Below are 21372 nucleotides of genomic sequence, written 5' to 3'. Positions count from 1 at the left end.
AAGTTACTAAGTTAATTCTAAAGATATAAACCTTCATGCATGTCTAATCTCAAAAGAAACTAAGTTTTCATGGCAAACATTAGTAAGGCTAAGATCATACAAGCATTCCATTCTTCATGATAACATACTTTTACTCAGATAAAATCATCATTCATACTTGCATACAAACTATCTTATTACAAAAAAAAATCTTTAAACAATTATTTATTAAAACATACTTATGAAAGAAATAAATTAAACATATTTGAAAAAAATTTTAAAAGTTTGAGCAATTTATTTGCCTTACCCCCTTTAAAAAGAAGCAATGTTCTCATTGCAAGAATAAAGTAATGAATGAAAACTGAACACCAGGTAAGGTTGTAAAGAAAGAGAGGTGAGTCATTAAGACTGCTTAAATACCAAGTCTTTCCTAATAATCCAATCTTAGACATGTTCATTCCATTACCACATCACTTAGTCTTTTTCTTTCTAAAGAAGTGTTAAGTTTATTCATGCTTGCTATGTTTTATTATGTAGAAATTAAATCTTAATTACGAAAGAAATAAATTCCTAAAGACCTAAAAATAAATGAATAATAAGACAAGAGTCCCCCCTTTTATTTTCTTAACTCATTCCCCTTGTATTTTTTAGCTCCATCTCCGCTTTCATCGTCAGTATCTTCAGTCTATGTCCCAAAGATAGCATCTGGGAACTCAATAACAAAAGTATTAGAGATATTCTTAAAAGAATTTCTAATTGACTCATCTCTAATTTTTGCATATTTCCAGTAAGTTTGTTGTTGATTGTGCATGAACTTGCACATATCCATCAAAATTGACAACTCCGTTTTCTTTGAAACACTTGCAAAACTCGGCATAGGAGTTGCAGATTCAGGTTCAACACTTAGCTTGACTGGCTCTTCTTCTGGCTCAATCCTTTTTTAGGGTTTTTAGATTCTTCAACTGGTTTAGGACTGTTCAGTTCCTTATCAGATTCTTCCTCTTCAGTGTCTATAACTTAATTAGCTTCAGTCTCAGTTTCATTTGTTGACTCCTTTCAAGATCATAAGTCGAAATACACCCTTGAACATATCGACCCTTCAGATTTGCTTGTGTTTTAACACGGGCCGTTAAGCAAAGTGAAGTGATTAATGATGGGAAATAAGCACTTCTTGCCTTTTTTTTAACATAATCATGAATCTCCTTGAGGATAATTTTCCCAACATTAATGGACTTTTCTCTCAAGATTGCATATAACAAAAGCATATGTTCCATCGAGATGGTGGAACTATGTGAGATAGGCATAAAACTGTAGCGAACAAAATAAAACCACACCTTTGCTATTGGTTTTAGGTATTCCCTTTGGCAAGAATGGCTCCCATACTTTCTTATAATCCATTGGGATCCCGGATTTGTCACAACATCAAGCACTTGTTGAAGAAAATCCTAATTGATATTGTTCATCATAGGGTAGTGTTCATTGCTTCAACATCAGGTAAGTTAAACAAATCATTGATGGACTTAGAAGTAAGAGGTACCTTTTTCTTTCAAACAATGACCTCAGTAGCATCTTGTGTCATCAAAATTGCATAGAATTTTTGAACTAATTCATCATCGGGAAGTGAACGAGCATCACAAAATCATTCCCACTTGAGAGCATTGATTATTTTTCTAATTGGCATAGGAACAACCATCAAATCATTACTCTTCAAGTTAAAGCTTTTTTCCGGCATCATGGGTTGATGCTTGAAAATTGAATCAAATCTCTCTTTCACTTTTTCATCAATCAAAATTGGGTTTTCAGGAGTAGTCTTTAATGATCTAGTTCTTTTGCGAGACATGCTATCTTTTCCCGAAATTTTGGCAAAGTTTTTGCTTACTGGGAAGAAAAGAAATCTGCAAGTGGGTAGAACTTGCTACGGAAAAAATCGTGCGATGGCAAGGGTGGTGTGGCGGCAATGACAGCGTGCGACAGTAACGACGGTGTACTACAGCAACAACGGCGATGTATAACAGCAAATTTGGTGCTTTGATAATCTTTTTGCAGTGGAAATAGGTGATTTCGACAAAAAGGGAAGAGAACTAGGGTTTCTTTCGAGATTTGAGGTTGACGACACAAAAGGGAGATTTAGGGATTTTTATGGTGTAAGCAAATTGCTTTGAGGGATATGAAAAATAGTAGAATGAAGAGAAGTTTATATAGGGTAAAATTAGGGCAACATGTAGCAAAAATTTAACTACATTAGGGTTACTTGGGCGGCAAGCAATGGGAGTGGCAACAATAGGTATGGATTTTTCCCTCCTTTATGCTACTATCTTGGGCCTCAAACTCAAAATATCTTGTCTCAAGAAAAAAACTGATTAGTACTTGGGTCAAATTTGACCCCCTTTTAAAATTTAAACAAAACAAATAAAACTTAAAAATTTTAAATCTTAATTAGAAAATTTCTTCGTAACAAATTATATTAAATTAATTCACAGGAAAGGTTGGAGGGGTCACAGCGGTCCCGCTTAAGTTCCAATCTCCTTAGACAGAATTAATTAAATGTAATAAGCTAAGAAAATAAGTTATTTATTTAAAAAACACTTTCATGAAAAATCAAGGGTTTGTTAATTTGAACGAGGATTCAACCTGCTCAACTTCACCATCCCAGTAATGTTTAAGATGTTGGCCATTAACTTTAAACATACCTCCATAATTGTCGTATAAATCAATAGCTCCATAAGGATACACTCGGTAGATGGTATAGGGTCCTTTCCATCGGGATTTAAGCTTCCTAGGAAATACCTTCAACCTTGAATTAAACAACAAAACCTTCTGACCTTCTTTAAACTCACGAGGTTGTATATGACTATCATGCCATCTTTTTTATCTTTCTTTACACATTTTGGAATTCTCATAGGAAAATAGCCTCAACTCTTCCAACTCATCCAGTTGTAACATCCTTCTCTCATCGGCTTGCTTAAGATCAAAGTTCAATTGCTTCAAGGCCCAATCAACTTTATTCTCCAACTCTAATGGAAAATGGCATGCCTTTCCAAAAACTAACCGATAAGGAGTCCTTCCTAAGGGTGTCTTAAATGTTGTTCGATAGGCCCATAATGCATCATCGAGCCTTCGAGACAAATCTTTTCTGCTAGGGCGTACTACCTTTTCAAGGATACCTTTGATTTCATGGTTTACTCTCTCAGCTTGCCCATTGGACTGGGGGTGATAGGCAGTAACAATCTTGTGCTTCACATCATATTTTTCAAGCAACCACTTAAGCCATTTGTTCACAAAGTGAGAACCTTCATCACTAATAATATCTCTTGGTGCCCCAAATCATGTAAACAGATGCTTATATAGGAATCGCATGACTACCTTAGCATCATTTGCAGGGTATGCTTCAGCTTCAACCCACTTGGATACATAGTCCATAGCAACTAGAATGTATTTGTTCCCATATGAAGAAGGAAACGGGCCTAAGAAGTCAATGCCCCATATATCAAATAATTCAATCTCTAAAATGTTTGTCAAGGGCATCTCATTCCTCATTGAAATATTTCCTGTCCTTTGGCATTTATCATAGATCTTCACATAAGCATAATCATCTTTAAATAGCGTAAGCCAAAAGAAACCTGCTTGCAAAATCTTTGCTGTAGTACATGAACTACCAAAGTGTCCCCCACTTGGAGATGAATGGCAATGATACAAGATCTCAGCAATCTTACTTTCAGCTACACACTTTCGGATTATATTATCTGCACATTGTTTAGACAAAAAAGGATCCTTCCAAAAATAATACCGACTATCATGAAGGAATTTTTTTCCTTTGTTGGTATGTCATTTCTTGAGGAATTATTCCACATGCAAGATAATTGGAAAAATCATCAAACTAAGGTGTTTCATGAATTTGATTTACCTCAAATAAGTGCTCATCTGGGAAATTCTCGTTGATAGGCACACATGATCGAGTTACCTCATCTTGTTCCAACCTCGACAGATGATCAGCTATTTGATTTTTGACACCTTTTTTATCTTGGATCTCAAGGTCAAATTCTTGAAGTAATAGTATCCAACAAATTAGCCTCGATTTTGCATCTTTCTTCACGAGCAAGTTTTTAATGGCCGCATGGTCAATAAATACTATAACTTTGGTACATATAAGATATGAGTGAAATTTGTCAAAAGAAAAAACTATAGCAAAGTGTTCCTTTTCAGTTACCATATAATTGAGTTGGGCTCCCGTCAAAGATCTACTTGCATAGTAAATAGGGTGAAACACTTTGTTTCTTCTTCGACCCATCACAGCTCTAATAGCATGATCACTTGCATCGCGCATTAACTCAAAAGGTGAGTTCCAATAAGGTGCAACGATTATTGGGGCTGATATTAACTATTTTTTCAGATCTTCAAAAGCTTCCAAACATGCTTTGTTGAAATCAAACAATGTATCTTTCTCTGACAACAAACACAACGGTCTAGAAATTTTCAAGAAATCTTTGATAAACTTTCGGTAAAAATAGGCATGGCCTAAGAAACTTCTGACTCCTTTCACATTTGTTGGGGCTAGTAATCTTTCAATTACATCCACCTTTGCTTTATCGACTTCAATTCCTCTCTTTGAGATTTTATGTCCTAAGAAAATCCCTTCCGTGACCATAAAATGGCATTTTTCCCAGTTAAGGACAAGATTCATCTCTTCGTATCGCTTCAGTACCTTAGCCAAATTACTCAAACAAATATCATAAGTGTTACCAAAAACAGAAAAATCATCCATGAAAACCTCAATAAAATTTCCAACCATATCAATGAATATTGCCATCATGCATCATTGAAAGGTTGCAGGTGCATTGCATAAACCAAAAGGCATTCGCCTAAAAGCAAACGTACCGTATGGACTAGTAAAGGTTGTTTTATGTTGGTCTCTAGGGCTACAACTATTTGAAATTCCGAGTGGCTTTGTTCAGTTTTCTATAATCAATACAGATTCTCCAACCGGTAACAGTTCTCGTTGGAATTAACTTGTTACACTCATTTTTGACAATCGTGATTCCACCTTTCTTCGACACACACTGTACCAGACTTACCCACGAACCATCTGAAATAGGATAGATGATTCCTGCATCTAACCATTTGATCACTTCCTTTCTCACAACTTCTATCATAATAGGATTGAGCCTCCTTTGCCCATCAATTCGAGCTATTTCACCTTCTTCCAAAATAATTTTATGCATGCAAAAGGAAGGGCTTATACCTTGAATATCAACCATTCTCCAACCAATTGCTTTCTTAAATTTCTTTAGAATAGCAATTAGTTGCTCCTCTTGATCTTTCGTTAGTTCTGCTAAAATAATCACAGGCAAAGTAGAACTGTCACCTAAATGAACGTATTTCAAATGGGAAGGAAGTACCTTTAGTTCGAGTTTAGGTGGTTCTTTGATTGACAACTTGGGTTGCACAAATTCTCTGACTTCCAATTCCAATGGTTCAAACCGTGTGGATTGAATAAAATTTCTCGGATTGGCTTTCATCAAAGCCATGTTTTCTTCACCTTTTTCATCCTCCAAAAGGTCGAGATCTAAGGTTTTCTCCAATGGATCTTCTTCAAAATTTCTTTCCATAGAAACCAAGCTTCTATCTCTTCCATAACTAAAAACTCTTCTGCCGGATCGGGAAATTTCATTGCTTTAAGAATGTTAAAGGTTACTTGATCATCTTAAACTCGCATGGTGAGTTCACCTTTCTGTACATCAATTAACGTTCTTCTCGTGGCTAAGAAAGGTCTCCTAAGGATGATCGACACTTCCTTATCTACTTCAAAACCTAAGACAATGAAATTAGCAGGAAAAGTAAATTTATCGACTCTTACCAAAACATCCTCGATCTTTCCCTCGGGATATGCTAAAGATCGATCCGCTAGCTAAAGCGTCATAGTTGTAGGTCTTACTTCACCTATCCCTAACATCTTGAAAATAGACTTAAGCATCAAGTTGATACTTACTCCTAAATCACACAAAGCTTTACCGCAATAAGATTCACCAATGTTACAGGGTATAGTAAAGCTTCTTGGGTCTTTCAATTTCGGTGGCAGCTTGTTCTGTAGGAATGCACTGCACTCCTTTATCAAGGCAATAGTCTCATACTCACTCAGTCATTTCTTCTTGGATAGTATATCCTTCATAAACTTCACATAATTTGGCATTTGTTCTAAAGCCTCCATCAACGGGATATTGATGTGTAACTGTAATAGCCTAAATTTTCAGTAGTATCGGAACAGTGATTCGAGATCACTAAATTCGACAAATGAGTAGAAAATATTAATAATTTAGTGAATATAAGTTAAGTGTGAAGTTAGGAAAATTTTTGACATAGCGAATAGTGTACTAGAAATAAAAATTTTAAAAATTAGAATCGAAAATGAGATATCGAGAGTTTAAAAATTTTAAAACGAGCCATAAATATTTTTATAAATATTTATGGAGTGTTAATAAGTTAGTATTAAAGTTTCGTTAAGAAATTTTAAAGTTTCGATAGTTAATTGAATAAAAAGGATTAAATTGTAACAAATGTAAAATTATGGGAAATGATTAAATAGCTTAAATGATAAAAGAAAGAGGGTTTAAAAGGAAAATGGACCCAAGGTCTATTTGGGCTGGACGGCAAGGTGCATGAAATCAGCAGGAAAATTGATTAATTAAAGGCAAAATTGGAATATTGCAAAATTTACTTAATAAACTAGGACTAAAGTGGAATTATCTAGAATTCTCATTATTTTTCTGCATTCTCATCAGCAAAACACCATAGAAGGGTTTTCTTAAGTTGGTTTTTCATATATTTACTGCAAGTAAGTTCAATTCTTGATTATTTCTTGAAATTTTTGTGTTTTTATGACTTTTACAACTAGGTCCACTTGTTGAATTCATTAGTTTTTGATTCTATGAAAGAAATTGGAAGTTGTTATGAATATGAGTTGGAAGTATATGATGATTTAGCATGGAATTAGAGTTTTAAATTGTTTATATGCTGATTTTATTGAAAGAATTGAATAGAAAGTGAATGTTTGGGACCTAATGGTGAAAGAGTTTGAAGTTAGGGTTTTATGTGGAAATTATGAATTTAAATAATTGTGAAATAACTTATAATGTCTAGGTAAAGCATTAATTGGGAAAAATTAGCTTCATTGAGGGATTAATTGAGCAAGGACTGAATTGTATGAACTGTGAAATTTGGGGCAAAAAAAACAAAATCAACATTTGCCCTAAAACAATTTTGGACAACAGCAGTAGTCTAGCTTTGAAAAATCACCATAAATTGAAGAAATCGAATTAGAAAATGAAAAAAATATGAAATTAAAGCTTATTAAGTCTAGTTTTTGTAGATCATGAGATATAATAGATTTTGTGAGACAATATCAGAATGATTTCGGGTTCCCCTGTTCTGTCTTTGGAAAATCATAAAAAATTGGAGAAAAATAATTAGGGGCTTAAATTTATATTTTTAAAATCCTTAATGAGTCTATTTTCAATATAAACAAACACGGACATCATCTGAATTCTTTACAAATAGATAATTAATTTTTAGTAAAGAAGATTCAGAATTGTCAAACAACAGACCAGGGGTGAATTTAAAGAATAAACTGTACTTATTGGCTAAACCAAAAATTCTAAAAATTTTATAATAATAAGGTATATGAGTCTAGTTTCAATAAAAATTAGCGGATCCTAATTTTGAGTTCTATAGCTAAAGATAAAAATAATTTAGTGACTATAGCACTGATGGACAACATTGGAATATACATAAGTAAATAATGAATTTATAGATAATATTACTTATAAGCGGGTTGAAGATGAAGTCAATACTGATAAGTGAATGATTTTACAATGATAGATCGAGAACTCGAAGCAAGTCGAGGAAAAGAAAAAGTAGCTGATTAGTCCCTGAACTTTCACAAATTTTGCAAATCGACCCAGGTAAGTTCATATGGTTGAAGTTTAATGATTATATGTTAATTTTATGAATTGTATAATGTAATATGTATGATGAAATATATTTATTGATAAATAGAGAATAAAATAACAACATGAAAATCGAATAAATGATTAAATTGAGCAGAATGTCAGATTTGAGTACTTCTGATCAGTGATAAGTGATAAGTGGTAGCCTCAACTACACTTATCTGATCAGTGATAAGTGACAAGCGACAAGCGACAAGTGATAAGTGGTAGCTTTAGCTACACTTATCTGATCAGTGGCAAGTGATAAGTGATAAGTGGTAGTTTTACCTACACTTATCTGATCAGCGACAAGTGATAAATGTGATCAGTGTAAGACCGTGGTAGGACTATGACTTCAAAAGGTGATAAGTGATCATACGCAAGACCATAGTTATACTATGGCAAAGTGAAAGTGAAGTACTCAATTTTCCGTAACCATTCCCTAATTTGGTTAAAGAATGATATGTGACAAATGGGCCCAAAGAATTAAAGGAAATGGATAAGTGGTAGTAAGTTTATACAAGGGAACTCACCAATGGCTATGGTTGACAGGTGAACTTAATAATTGTGTATATTATATAAGTGTATAAATATTTGGTAAGATTTATGTTTTATGCCTATGAACTTACTAAGCTTCTATAAGCTTACATGAGTGTAATCAATATCTCTTGTAGATTGACGTGGAAGTATACGGAGGATCGGATCAACACAGAGGATCACACTATCCAGATTATCTCTGGTATCTTTTGTAAATTTCTTTTTGATTTATATGGCATGTATAAGGTTTGATGATTATATAAATACTAAGACTTGTTTAAGAAATATACATTAAAGTAAAGAATGATGAATATGTTAAATAGTATAATTATAAAAGTAGTATAATTTGGTATCAAATTGATTGAAATAAATTGGTTGGTTGGATTGGTCTCGATTTTAAAATTTGCAGGGAAGGTTAGATATTTATAAATGGGTTATATTGAGCAGAAAAAAAAACTTTGGGATTTTACGAAAAATTCCCTATGGTTTCGATTTAATTCTGGTTTGGTCTTGAAGTATGTTTTGGGCTCTGGAGGCCCATCTAAAGGACGCCATGACATGTTTTAGTAAATGAATAGTATTTAACTCGTATTAATGGAAAATGAATTCGGTAAACTCCAGTAATGCCTCCTACCCTATTCTAGCGACGAATGCAGGTAAGGGGTGTTACATTTAGTGGTATCAGAGCCCGGTTTAGCTGGTTCTCGGAACATGTGTTACGTGTAAAGTGTTTAGAAATACATGCCATATAAATATGTGATAGTGTGATGTGTATGATCCGATCTAATCTTTGTCATTTTTATAGATATTCTTCGATTATAAAGATGTCAGATAGACCTGAACGCACTGAACAGGAGGAAGCTAACAGTAGAGTGCAGACTTCTGAACAAGGAACAAGTAGTGATATTCCAATTTCTATGATGCGAGAGCGAGAACTTAAAAATATTATTTATGGAGTTATGAATCAGTGGTATAAGGAGATGATACAAGAAAGAAGTCAGGCTCAACCACCTTCTCCCCCTACTGCACCACCTGTGGTACATCCGGTTGCTCTTCCACCTCCTTCAATAATTGAAACTAGTAAACGTTCTCCGATTGAAAAGCTTAGGAAGTTTGGAGCTGAGGAATTTCGAGGGAGATCAGATGATGACCCTGTAAAAGCTGAGTATTGGCTACAGAGTTTGGTAAGAATTTTTAAACAGATAGCTTGTTCTTCGGAGGATTATCTACGATGTGCTGTCTCATTGTTAAAAGAAGAAGCATATAACTGGTGGGAAACTGTGGAAGCTGTAGTACCTGCAGAGAAACTTACTTGGGAATTTTTCCAGAACGAGTTTAAAAAGAAATATGTGGGGAAAAGATATCTAGACAAGAAAAAGAGAGAATTTCTTGATCTACAGCAGGGAAATAAGTCAGTGGCTGAATACGAAAGAGAATTTATCTACCTCAGCAAATATGCTCGAGACATTGTACCTACTGAAGAAGAAATGTGTATCAGATTTGAAGAAGGGTTAAATGATGAGATTAGAATGATGATTGTGGGTAATAAAATACAGGAGTTCGTTGTTCTGTCAGACCGTGCTCAAAAGCTCGAAGAAGTATATAACAGAAAAATGCAACGAGATCGGAAAAATAAAGAGTCATTTTAAAAGAGGTGCTTCTAAGTCATTTTCAGATTTGCCAGTGAAGAAATCTAGAGAAGAAATTAGTCAAACTACATCCGTTCCGGGAAGATTGGGTAGAGGTAGATCAAGACAATATGATTTCAGGGTATTTGATAGACCTGCAACAAGTGTGAGCAGTATTCAGAATACTCCCCGGCCTAAGTGTCAATATTGTGGAAGAAATCATTTCGGTGAATGCAGGACTAAGATGGGGGCTTGTTATAAATGTGGGGCTACTGATCATCTTATTCGAGATTGTCCCCAGCAGCAAAAAGATGAAGTGGATCAGAAAAAGATACAGAGAACCACTCCCCAAATAAGTAGATGTTCGGGCCAGAGTAGTGCTATAGGGGCTACCCGTTCGGGTATAAGAGAACCAGTTAGTCAATCAGAGAATAGAGCACCAGCACGTACCTATGCCATTCGAGCAAGGGAAGAGGCTACGGCTCCTGATGTAATTGCTGATATTTTCTACCTTTATGATGTTACTGTTTATGCATTAATAGACCCTGGGTCTACTCATTCATATATTTGCAATATGCTAGCATCTGAAAAGAAATTATCTGTTGAGTCCACTAATTATGATATACAAGCTACTAATCCATTAGGTCAAAGTGTGATGGTTAATTTAATATGTCGTAATTGTCCACTGAAAGTGAAAGGCTGTGAATTCCCTGCTGATTTGATGTTGTTACCCTTTTGGGAATTTGATATTATTCTGGGGATGGATTGGTTAACAAAACATGACGCTATAGTCAACTGTCGAGAGAAACGAATTGATTTGAAAAATCAGACAGGAGAAATGATTTCGGCTGAGTTCGGAAATATGAAAGATAATGTCCGAATTATTTCAGCCTTTTCAGCTCAGAAGCTAATACGGAAGGGTAATGAAGCATTTTTAGCTTATATTCTTGATACTCGGGATTCTGAATCAAAGTTGAAACAGTTGCCAGTTGTTAATGAATTTGCTGATGTGTTTCCTAAGGAATTGCCAGGTTTACCACCATATCGCGAAGTTGAGTTTGAGATTGATGTGATCCTGGGAATAGCTCCAATATCCGTAACACCATACAGAATGGCACCGACTGAATTAAAAGAGTTAAAGACTCAGTTGCAAGAATTGTTAGATAAGGGGTTTATTAGACCGAGTACATCTCCTTGGGGTGCACCTGTTTTGTTTGTGAAAACAAAAGATGGTTCGTTGAGATTCTGTATAGATTATAGACAATTAAATAAGGTTACAATCAAGAACAAATATCCTTTGCCCCGGATTGATGATTTGTTCGATCAATTGAAATGTGCTATTGTGTTTTCAAAAATAGATCTCCAATCTGGGTATTATCAGCTGAAAGTTAAAGAATGTGACGTGCCAAAAACTGCCTTCAAAACTTGGTATGGTCATTATGAGTTTCTGGTAATGCCATTTGGTTTAACTAATGCTCCTGCTGCATTTATGGACTTGATGAATCGGATTTTTCAACTTATTTTGATTCCTGAATGGAAGTGGGAACACATTACGATGGATTTTGTATCAGGATTGCCTGTGACTCCGAAAAAGAAAGATTCAATCTGGGTTATCGTTGATAGATTGACAAAGTCAGCACATTTTATTCCAATCAGATCAAATTTTTCATTAGAGAAGTTAGCGGAATTGTATATTTCTGAGATTGTGAGATTACATGGAGTTCCAATATCTATTATTTCGGATCGATATCTGAGATTTACTTCGAGATTTTGGAGTAAATTATAGGAGGCTTTGGGCACTAAATTAAATTTCAGCACAACTTTTCATCCTCAGACAGACGGGCAGTCAGAGCGAGTGATTCAGATTTTAGAAGATATGTTAAGGTGTTGTGTACTTGAGTTTGGCAGCAGCTGGGAAAGGTATTTACCTTTAGTCGAATTTGCTTATAATAATAGTTATCAAACTAGTATTAAAATGGCACCATTTAAAGCTCTGTATGGAAGAAAGTGTAGAACTCCATTATATTGGTCTAATTTAAGTGAACGGAAACTAATGGGAGTGGACTTGATTCGGGAAACCGAAGAAAAAGTTCGTATTATTCGAGATTGTTTAAAAGCTGTCTCCGATCGGCAAAAATCATATGCAAATTTAAAGAGAAGAGATATAGAGTTTAATGTGGGTGATCATGTATTCTTGAAAGTGTCACCGTGGAAGAAAGTTTTGCGGTTCGATAGAAAGGGAAAACTCAGCCCATGATTTATCGGGCCATATGAAATCATTGAAAGAATCGGTCCGGTAGCTTATATATTGGCTTTGCCCCCGGAGCGTGAAAAGATTCATAACGTGTTTCATGTGTCTATGTTGGGCCGGTACAGATCAAATCCATCACATGAAATCCCTTATACAGAAATAGAGCTCCAACCCGACATGACTTATTCAGAAAAACCGATAAATTTTTTAGCTTGGGAAATTAAAGAGTTAAGGAACAAATGGGTACCGTTAGGAAAAGTGTTGTGGCATCGACTGGTGTGGAGGAGGCAACCTGGGAAACAGAGGAATCAATGAGATCACAATATCCGAACCTATTTTCAGGTAACAAATTTCGAGGACGAAATTTCTTAAGAGGGGGAGAATTGTAATAGCCTAAATTTTCAGTGGTGTCAGAACAGTGATTCGAGATCACTAAATCCGACAAATGAGTAGAAAATATTAATAATTTAGTGAATATGAGTTAAGTGTGAAGTTAGGAAAATTTTTGAAATAGCGAATAGTGTACTAGAAATAAAAATTTTAAAAATTAGAATCGAAAATGAGATATCGAGAGTTTAAAAATTTTAAAACGAGCCATAAATATTTTTATAAATATTTATGGAGTGTTAAAAAGTTAGTATTAAAGTTTCGTTAAGAAATTTTAAAGTTTCGATAGTTAATTGAATAAAAAAGATTAAATTGTAACAAATGTAAAATTATGGGAAATGATTAAATAGCTTAAATGATAAAAGAAAGAGGGTTTAAAAGGAAAATAGACCCAAGGTCTATTTGGGCTGGACGGCAAGGTGCATGAAATCAGCAGGAAAATTGATTAATTAAGGGCAAAATTGGAATATTGCAAAATTTACTTAATAAACTAGGACTAAAGTGGAATTATCTAGAATTCTCATTATTTTTCTGCATTCTCATCAGCAAAAACACCATAGAAGGGTTTTCTTAAGCTGGTTTTTCATATTTTTACTGCAAGTAAGTTCAATTCTTGATTATTTCTTGAAATTTTTGTGTTTTTATGACTTTTACAAGTAGGTCCACTTGTTGAATTCATTAGTTTTTGATTCTATGAAAGAAATTGGAAGTTGTTATGAATATGTGTTGGAAGTATATGATGATTTAGCATGGAATTAGAGTTTTAAATTGTTTATATGCTGAATTTATTGAAAGAATTGAATAGAAAGTGAATGTTTGGGACCTAATGGTGAAAGAGTTTGAAGTTAGGGTTTTATGTGGAAATTATGAATTTAAATAATTGTGAAATAACTTATAATGTCTAGGTAAAGCATTAATTGGGAAAAATTAGCTTCATTGAGGGATTAATTGAGCAAGGACTGAATTGTATGAACTATGAAATTTGGGGCAAAAATAAAATAAAATCAACATTTGCACTAAAACAGTTTTGGACAGCAGCAGTAGTCTAACTTTGAAAAATAACCATAAATTGTATAAATCGAATTAGAAAATGAACAAAATATCAAATTAAAGTTTATTGAGTCTAGTTTCTCATAGAAGAAACAGTGTAAGCAACGAAATTGTAGATCATGAAATATAATAGATTTTGTGAGACAATATCAGAATGATTTCGGGTTCCCCTATTCTGACTTTGGAAAACATAAAAAATTGGAGAAAAATAATTAGGGGCTTAAATTTATATTTTTAAAATCCTTAATGAGTATATGTTTAATAGAAACAAACATGGACATCATCTGAATTCTGTACGAAGAGATAATTAATTTTTAGTGAAGAAGGTCAGAATTGTCAGACAGCAGAACAGGGGTGACTTTAAAGAATAAACTGTACTTATTGGAAAAACCAAAAATTTTAAAAATTTAAAGATAAGAAGATATATAAGTCTAGTTTCAGGGAAAATTAGCAGATCCTAATTTGGAGTGCTGTAGCTAAAGATAAAAATAATTTAGTGACTATGGTACTGATGGACAGCATTGGAATATACATAAGTAAATAATGAATTTATAGATAATATTACTTATAAGCGGGTTGAAGATGAAGTCAATATTGATAAGTGAATGATTTTACAATGATAGATCGAGAACCCGCAGCAAGTCAAGGAAAAGAAAAGGTAGTTGATTAGTCCCTGAACTTTCACAAATTTTGCAAATCGACCCAGGTAAGTTCATATGGTTGAAGTTTAATGATTATATGTTAATTTTATGAATTATATAATGTAATATGTATGATGAAATATATTTATTGATAAATAGAGAATAAAATAACAATATGAAAATTTAATAAATGATTAAATTGAGCGGAATGTCGGATTTGAGTACTTCTGATCAGTGACAAGTGATAAGTGGTAGCCTCAGCTACACTTATCTGATCAGTGATAAGTGACAAGCGACACGTGATAAGTGGTAGCTTTAGCTATACTTATCTGATCAGTGACAAGTGATAAGTGATAAGTGGTAGTTTTACCTACACTTATCTGATCAGTGACAAGTGATAAATGTGATCAGTGTAAGACCGTGGCAGGACTATGACTTCAAAAGGTGATAAGTGATCATACGCAAGACCATAGTTATACTATGGCAAAGTGAAAGTGAAGTACTCAATTTTCCGTAACCATTCGCTAATTTGGTTAAAGAATGATATGTGACAAATGGGCCCAAAAGAATTAAAGGAAATGGATAAGTGGTAGTAAGTTTATACAAGGGAACTCACGAATGGCTGTGGTTGACAGGTGAACTTAATAATTGTGTATATTGTATAAGTGTATAAATATTTAGTAAGATTTATGTTTTATGCCTATGAACTTACTAAGCTTCTATAAGCTTACATGAGTGTAATCAATATCTCTTGTAGATTGACGTGGAAGTATACGGAGGATCGGATCAACACTGAGGATCACACTATCCAGATTATCTCTGGTAGCTTTTGTAAATTTCTTTTTGATTTATATGGCATGTATAAGGTTTGATGATTATATAAATACTAAGACTTGTTTAAGAAATATACATTAAAGTAAAGAATGATGAATATGTTAAATTGTATAATTATAATAGTAGTATAATTTGGTATCAAATTGGTTGAAATGAATTGGTTGGATGGATTGGTCTCGGTTTTAAAATTTGCAGGGAAGGTTAGATATTTATAAATGGGTTATATTGAGCAGAAAAAAAAACTTTGGGATTTTATGAAAAATTCCCTATGGTTTCGATTTAATTCTGGTTCGGTCTCAAAGTATGTTTTGGGCTCTGGAGGCCCATCTAAAGGACGCTATGACATGTTTTAGTAAATGAATAGTATTTAACTCGTATTAATGGAAAATTAATTCGGTAAACTCCGGTAATGCCTCCTACCCTATTCTAGAGACGAATACGGGTAAGGGGTGTTACAGTAACTGTTTCAGAACATCCAAAAACTTCTTGAATTGCACCTCCTATTTTTGCTTGTGTTGCTACAATCTTTGTATATATGGAGGTGATGGAACTTTCGGTTGAATCGGACAACTTTTCTGAGTAGGTAAATTTGTATCCAAAGAAGATGTTAAAGTATATGAATTCACTAAGTTAGGATTTACCTTGTCAGTCTTTGCATATTCTAACTTTTTTGGTGTAGGAACTTCAACAGTGGGTTGACTTTCCTGATTCTCAGCAGGCTCATCTTCGACATCAATCAATCCGGGTTCCAAAGTTTTACCACTTCGCAATGCCACTGCCTTAATATGTTTTTTACCCAAATTTCTTGGATTCTCAGTACTGCTTGGCATGGTTCCTTGCGGTATATTACGAAGCTCCGTAGCTAGCTGACCTATTTGGTTTTCCAAATTTTTCAATGTTGCTGCTTGGCTTTGGATCAACACATCATTATTTTCCATGTACGCTTTCAACAAGTTCTCCAAACTGTTTAATGCCTCAGCTTAAGGTGGTCTTATAGCTTGCTGATTAAACCCTTGAGATTGGTTGAGTCTATGTTGCAATGAGTTGTGGTTCGGTCCATTTCCTTGGTTGCTCTAAGAAAAGTTAGGATGATTACGCCATGAAGGATTATAGAAGTTGGACCGGGGTCCTTGTCTACTCCTATTTTGATATTGGTTCCCCACATAGTACACTGACTCGGGATTTGATGGACAATTCTCAAAAGAATAACCTTGCCCATAGTACACACAGGAAACTACTTCATACGGACTTGGTGGCTGAGCTGCAAAATTATTAGTACTATTAGCAGTAAACTGTTTTAACATAGAGGAAATAGATGATACCTGAGCTGATAATGAAGTGAGAGCATCAGCATCATGAACTCTGGCTACACATCTTCCTGAAGCTATTCGATTTGTTGGCCATTGATAGTTATTACTCACGATCCTCTCGATGATCTCATAAGCCTCATTATAAAACTTAGACAAAATTGCACCATTCGCAGAAGCATCTACCATCAATATTGTATGTGCATTGAGACCATTATAGAATGTCTCATGGATACAATGAGGAATCCCATGATGAGGACACTTACTTAGTAACTCCTTGAATCACTCCCAAGCCTCATACAAAGACTCGCCATCCAATTGTTGGAAGGTTATGATCTCGTTCTTCAACTTAGCGTTTTTGCTAGGCGAGAAATACTTAACCAAAAATCTCTCTACTAATTCTTTCCATGTAGATGTGGAACTTGGTAGAAATGACATGCTCGTGCTTGATCTCACAACGAGTATGGAAACAACTTCAGCCTCAGTGAGTCTTCAATCACACCGGCTATCTTGAATGAATCACTTACCTCCATAAACAATTGAAGGTGAAGATGTGGATCTTCTGTGGGCAAACCACTGAATTGGCTCACCGTTTGGAGCATTAGAAATATCACTGGTTATTCAATTTGGGTTACCTCAATATCTGACCTTCTAATTCCTAGGTTTAACTCACTAAAAAGTGGCACAGCATATTGTTTGATGCATCGATCCCTATCATCGACAATAAGGATAGGATTTCGTACATGATCTACTTCATTACCTTGGTCTTGATTCTGATTTTCAAGGTCCATCTCGACTTGTCTTTAAGCTGTTCATTCACGTCTTCTTTGTTTGAAAGTTCACTCAATTTCAGGGTCTACAGGGAGTGAATCGATAATTCGATCTATCCTCATAAACACCTGAAAAGAAAATCACAAAAATAAAAAGAATAATTTAGTAATGTTAGAAATAAATAAAATTGAAAATAAATAATTTCATGAAAGAAATGACTATGGCAACAGTTGACAATCCCCGGCAACGGCGCCAAAAACTTGTAACGCATAGGTTTGTGCAAGTGTACACAGTCATTATCAAGTAATAAGTAAGTATCGAGTTATCATCTCCACAGGGATTGTATTTGTGCTAATTCACTTAGTTTGTAAAATTATATTAACAATTTGGTAAATTGAAAACACAATTCAGTTAAAAAGTGATGATTAAAATATATTAGACTAAATGCAATGATCCCTAATGCAAATTAACCTAAGTATGCAAAATATATGAATGAAATAGATTTTAGCATAATTAAACACAATTTGCAACAATTATAACATAAATAAACTAGGACAATTACTTTAATTAAACTCAACTTATTATCAACATGCTTAATAATATTCGGAAAAATATTCCATGGCAACTTGATCTTTCATGAGTTTGGAAACCACGTTAGGTCCTTTCAAAATCCTTTACTTAGTAAATACGCATTTTACTGATCCTTATTTACTAAGGGTATCTTAGGATTCATGCGAGGTAACGGGGACGTGTTAGGTCTGAAACAGTTTGATCACACAAATCTAAAAACTATGCAGATAACATAGCTTGGTTAGGGTTGTTATGCAACCTACAATTTAATCGGGTTAGGATCTAAATTGAGCATGCACATTTCAATTATGCGTCCACTAGCTGTCGTCTGGTTAGGATCGCTCAGCTAATTCAGGTGCATTTCAATCATGTATGAACGAAATACAGACTTGATTTTAATTGAAAACATGATTGATTGAGGCACAAAAATTATAAGCATGAATCTAATAAATATTATTTAATCAAAGCAATCATCCTAGCTTAAATAAAATTAAGCTAACATTGTTGTAAACAAGAACAAAGAACACATATCACAGATCTTTAAATGAAAGAAAAGAAAAAAAAGATTAAACCCAATTCAGAGTGGCTATCACCCAAGTCTCTGACTGACGAGGCCTTTTTGTTCCTTTGCTTTGCTCATTTGCTAATGGCTCTCCAAGGTGGTCGACCAATGGTACTTTAAGAGGCTCAAATGCTAAAATCTTTATGAAAAGATGATGATAGGCGTGGGGAGAAAAGAAGAATGGTAAGAGAATTTAGAGAGGAGAGAATGATGAATGATGAGGGATGAGGGATGAGGGATGAGGGATGAGCAGAAATGTGAGAATGAGGTCTTATTTATAGGTAAGGAGAGGGGGATAGTCTACTAAAAATAGGAGTTTTCATATTGTGAAGCATCTTCCATGGTTGGCCAACCATAAATTGAGGAAGTTGAGCTGATTTTTGCTTGATTTTTGGTCAATTTGAGTGCCACAACAACTCAGGACTGAGACTCGGTCAAGTGCATATTTTTAAGTAAATCTCTAATTTCTTCAACTCTTCAAGGACCTTGTGCAATTAAACCAAAAAGTGGTTTATGGACAGCCATGTGCAGTCAAATTTGGGTTGACTTGGTCCCCAATTTGGACGGTTTTGTAATATAGCAAAACTATTAGATTTGTCCAGAATAAATCAACAAGTCAGAGGACCAAAGAATAAAATTTATCCAATTTAATTAATTAATTTAAAACCCAAATTATTAATGAAATATTTTTAAAATAAATTATTAAATATAATTTTATATTTTATTATTTAATTTAATCATTCATGGCCCACTTTATGTCTTAAAAAATATAATATATTCAAATTAATATAAAATAAGCCATTTATTGCATGAAAACTATATAATAAAGCATAAAATCACATTTTAATAATTTCTATGTCCTAATTTCATATTTTCACATATTTCATTAATTTATTAAACAATTACTTAGGTTTAACAACAATTTTAAGTAAAAAGAGATAAATGACAGGAAAAATCCTATATAGTTTTCGTTTACAATCTCCAATGAGCTTCCAACCAAATCGAGTTTCTGATAATCTATAAAACAAAGGAAAACAACTACATAAGCAACAAATGCTTAGTAAGCTCGTATAAACTTAAACACAACTTACCATTTCATTTGCATAATGTATATAGCATAAGTGTAATATCAAATTAAACCCATAAGCTTGGCCTAAGCCTATACAACATCATCAAAACTCACAAGTTAGCATACTTATTCATACATATATGAAATCAACCATGTTTAAGAACAACATTTTATATCATCAATGGTACCATAATGTCAAATTTTATAGCATTTGCATACTTACCATTTCCTTTTCCTTTTCTTACCCATTGAACCATCTAGAATTATATCGGATACTTGGGAAAACTCACACGAAGTGTGCCTTTACATTTAATTGTAACCTTTCGTTTACATCAATGCTCACATAAGATGTGAAATGGGTCTGCTCACACGAGTTGTGGGTCAGATTGTAAGCTATACGATGCTACTCACAAGAGCTATGGAGAATCCGCAACAAATGCTGGACCTCATCCATCGGTAGGACATTTAAGACCAACACCCAAAATATGAAATCCCTAATGACATGTCCTTTGCATCCTAAGAATTCCTAAGGTTCAACTGAGACACATTATCCATCAATTCGTCATATCATTGATAAGTTTATATAACGATCATTTACATTAAACATAACATAGTAAATGTTCAATATAAATAACATTCACACGACAACCGTTCATACGAACTTACCTCGATGACTAGGGCGTAGAAGTTAGATCGACTAATCTGAAGCTTTAGCTTTTCCGCGATCTAAGTCTAAACGTGGTTTGTCTTGATCTAAATAGGTAATTTCAATCAATTAAATACTTCTAGTATTCATTTTAATCCATATTTCATTTTTATATAAAATTACCAATTTGCCCCTAGCATTTTAGCTTTTCACAATTTAGTCATTAAGCTTATAAATTAAAATCTAACCATTTTAATCTAAATCCATGTTAATCAAATATGCAAGGGACCTTTAAACAACCCATATTCATCATCATTTCACAATAAAACCCTAGAATTTATACATTTAACAAATTAATCCCTTTGACAAATTAATCTCTATTTCTAAAATTCATAAAAAAAACACTTAACAAAACTTGCTTATTTTTCAACAAAGATTCATAATCCATCATTTAACATCAAAACCTACTCAAAAACATTCATCGAAAGTCCCTCAACCTTTAATAGTTTTACAAATTAACCCTTGGGCTAGCTAGATTAAGCTACAACGAACTTAAAAATATAAAAATTATTAAAAACAAGATGAAAAAAACATACCATGCACTATAAAGAATCTAGTCAAACCAATCACTCATCCATGGAGATTCCTTCTCTTAAAATCGGTTTGGGATAAAGAAATAAAGATGATACATTGTTTAATTTCTTTTAGGTTTAAGTTTATTTACTTATTTACCATATTAACCATATTACTTATTAAAAACTACCACAAAACCTTGTCCATATATATCCACTAATACCTTAAATGGTTTATTTACCATTTACGTCCTTTATTTTAAGGGTTCATAGCCATTTTACCCTTTTAACTAATAGAACTCAACTTTTACACCTTGTACGATTTACTTAATTAACCATTTAAATGTCAAAATTTCTTAATGAAATTTTAATACGACCCTACTATAATCTTGTAGAGCTTAAAATAATAGTAAAATAAATACTCGCTCATTAGAATTGTGGTCCCAGAACCACTGCTTCTGACATCACTAAAATTGATCTGTTACATCTTTGTTCCTTCAGGGTGTAAGGCAAAAGGGCTATCATAAGCTTCACGAAGTATCAACTCCTTTAATTATACAAAATCTGGAACACAAATTTGGTTATGAAA

At 33.8% G+C, this 21372-nt stretch overlaps 1 protein-coding gene and 1 non-coding gene across 2 annotated transcripts; both read left to right on the top strand.

Annotated features, from left to right (window-relative positions):
- Positions 1 to 9319: 9319 nt before the first annotated feature.
- On the top strand, positions 9320 to 16070 carry LOC121211397 (uncharacterized). Its single transcript, XM_041084158.1, has 5 exons — positions 9320 to 9906; positions 10052 to 10289; positions 10425 to 10781; positions 10953 to 11219; positions 15966 to 16070. Exons 1-5 carry the CDS (start codon positions 9320 to 9322, stop codon positions 16068 to 16070), a joined length of 1554 nt encoding a protein of 517 aa, XP_040940092.1.
- A 767-nt stretch (positions 16071 to 16837) lies between these two features.
- LOC121211778 (small nucleolar RNA R71) lies at positions 16838 to 16944 on the top strand. Its single transcript, XR_005906996.1, has one exon. It is a non-coding gene; the product is annotated as a small nucleolar RNA R71 (small nucleolar RNA).
- The last annotated feature ends 4428 nt before the right edge of the window (positions 16945 to 21372 follow it).

This window comes from Gossypium hirsutum, chromosome A12 (genome assembly GCF_007990345.1).
Source record: "Gossypium hirsutum isolate 1008001.06 chromosome A12, Gossypium_hirsutum_v2.1, whole genome shotgun sequence".
Taxonomy (NCBI): domain Eukaryota; kingdom Viridiplantae; phylum Streptophyta; class Magnoliopsida; order Malvales; family Malvaceae; genus Gossypium; species Gossypium hirsutum.
The sequence above is the reverse complement of the archived record's forward strand: the minus strand, read 5'-3'. Positions and strand labels throughout refer to the sequence as shown.

What these genes read in the sequence shown, in the direction of transcription:
- LOC121211397 (XM_041084158.1), top strand. Translation starts at nt 9,320, where the DNA reads ATGTCAGATAGACCTGAACGCACTGAACAGGAGGAAGCTAACAGTAGA. An exon ending in GATCTACAGCAGGGAAATAA is followed by an intron (nt 9,907 to 10,051) that starts GTCAGTGGCTGA and finishes AATAAAATACAG; the next exon opens with GAGTTCGTTGTTCTGTCAGA. An exon ending in TTGATAGACCTGCAACAAGT is followed by an intron (nt 10,290 to 10,424) that starts GTGAGCAGTATT and finishes GATTGTCCCCAG; the next exon opens with CAGCAAAAAGATGAAGTGGA.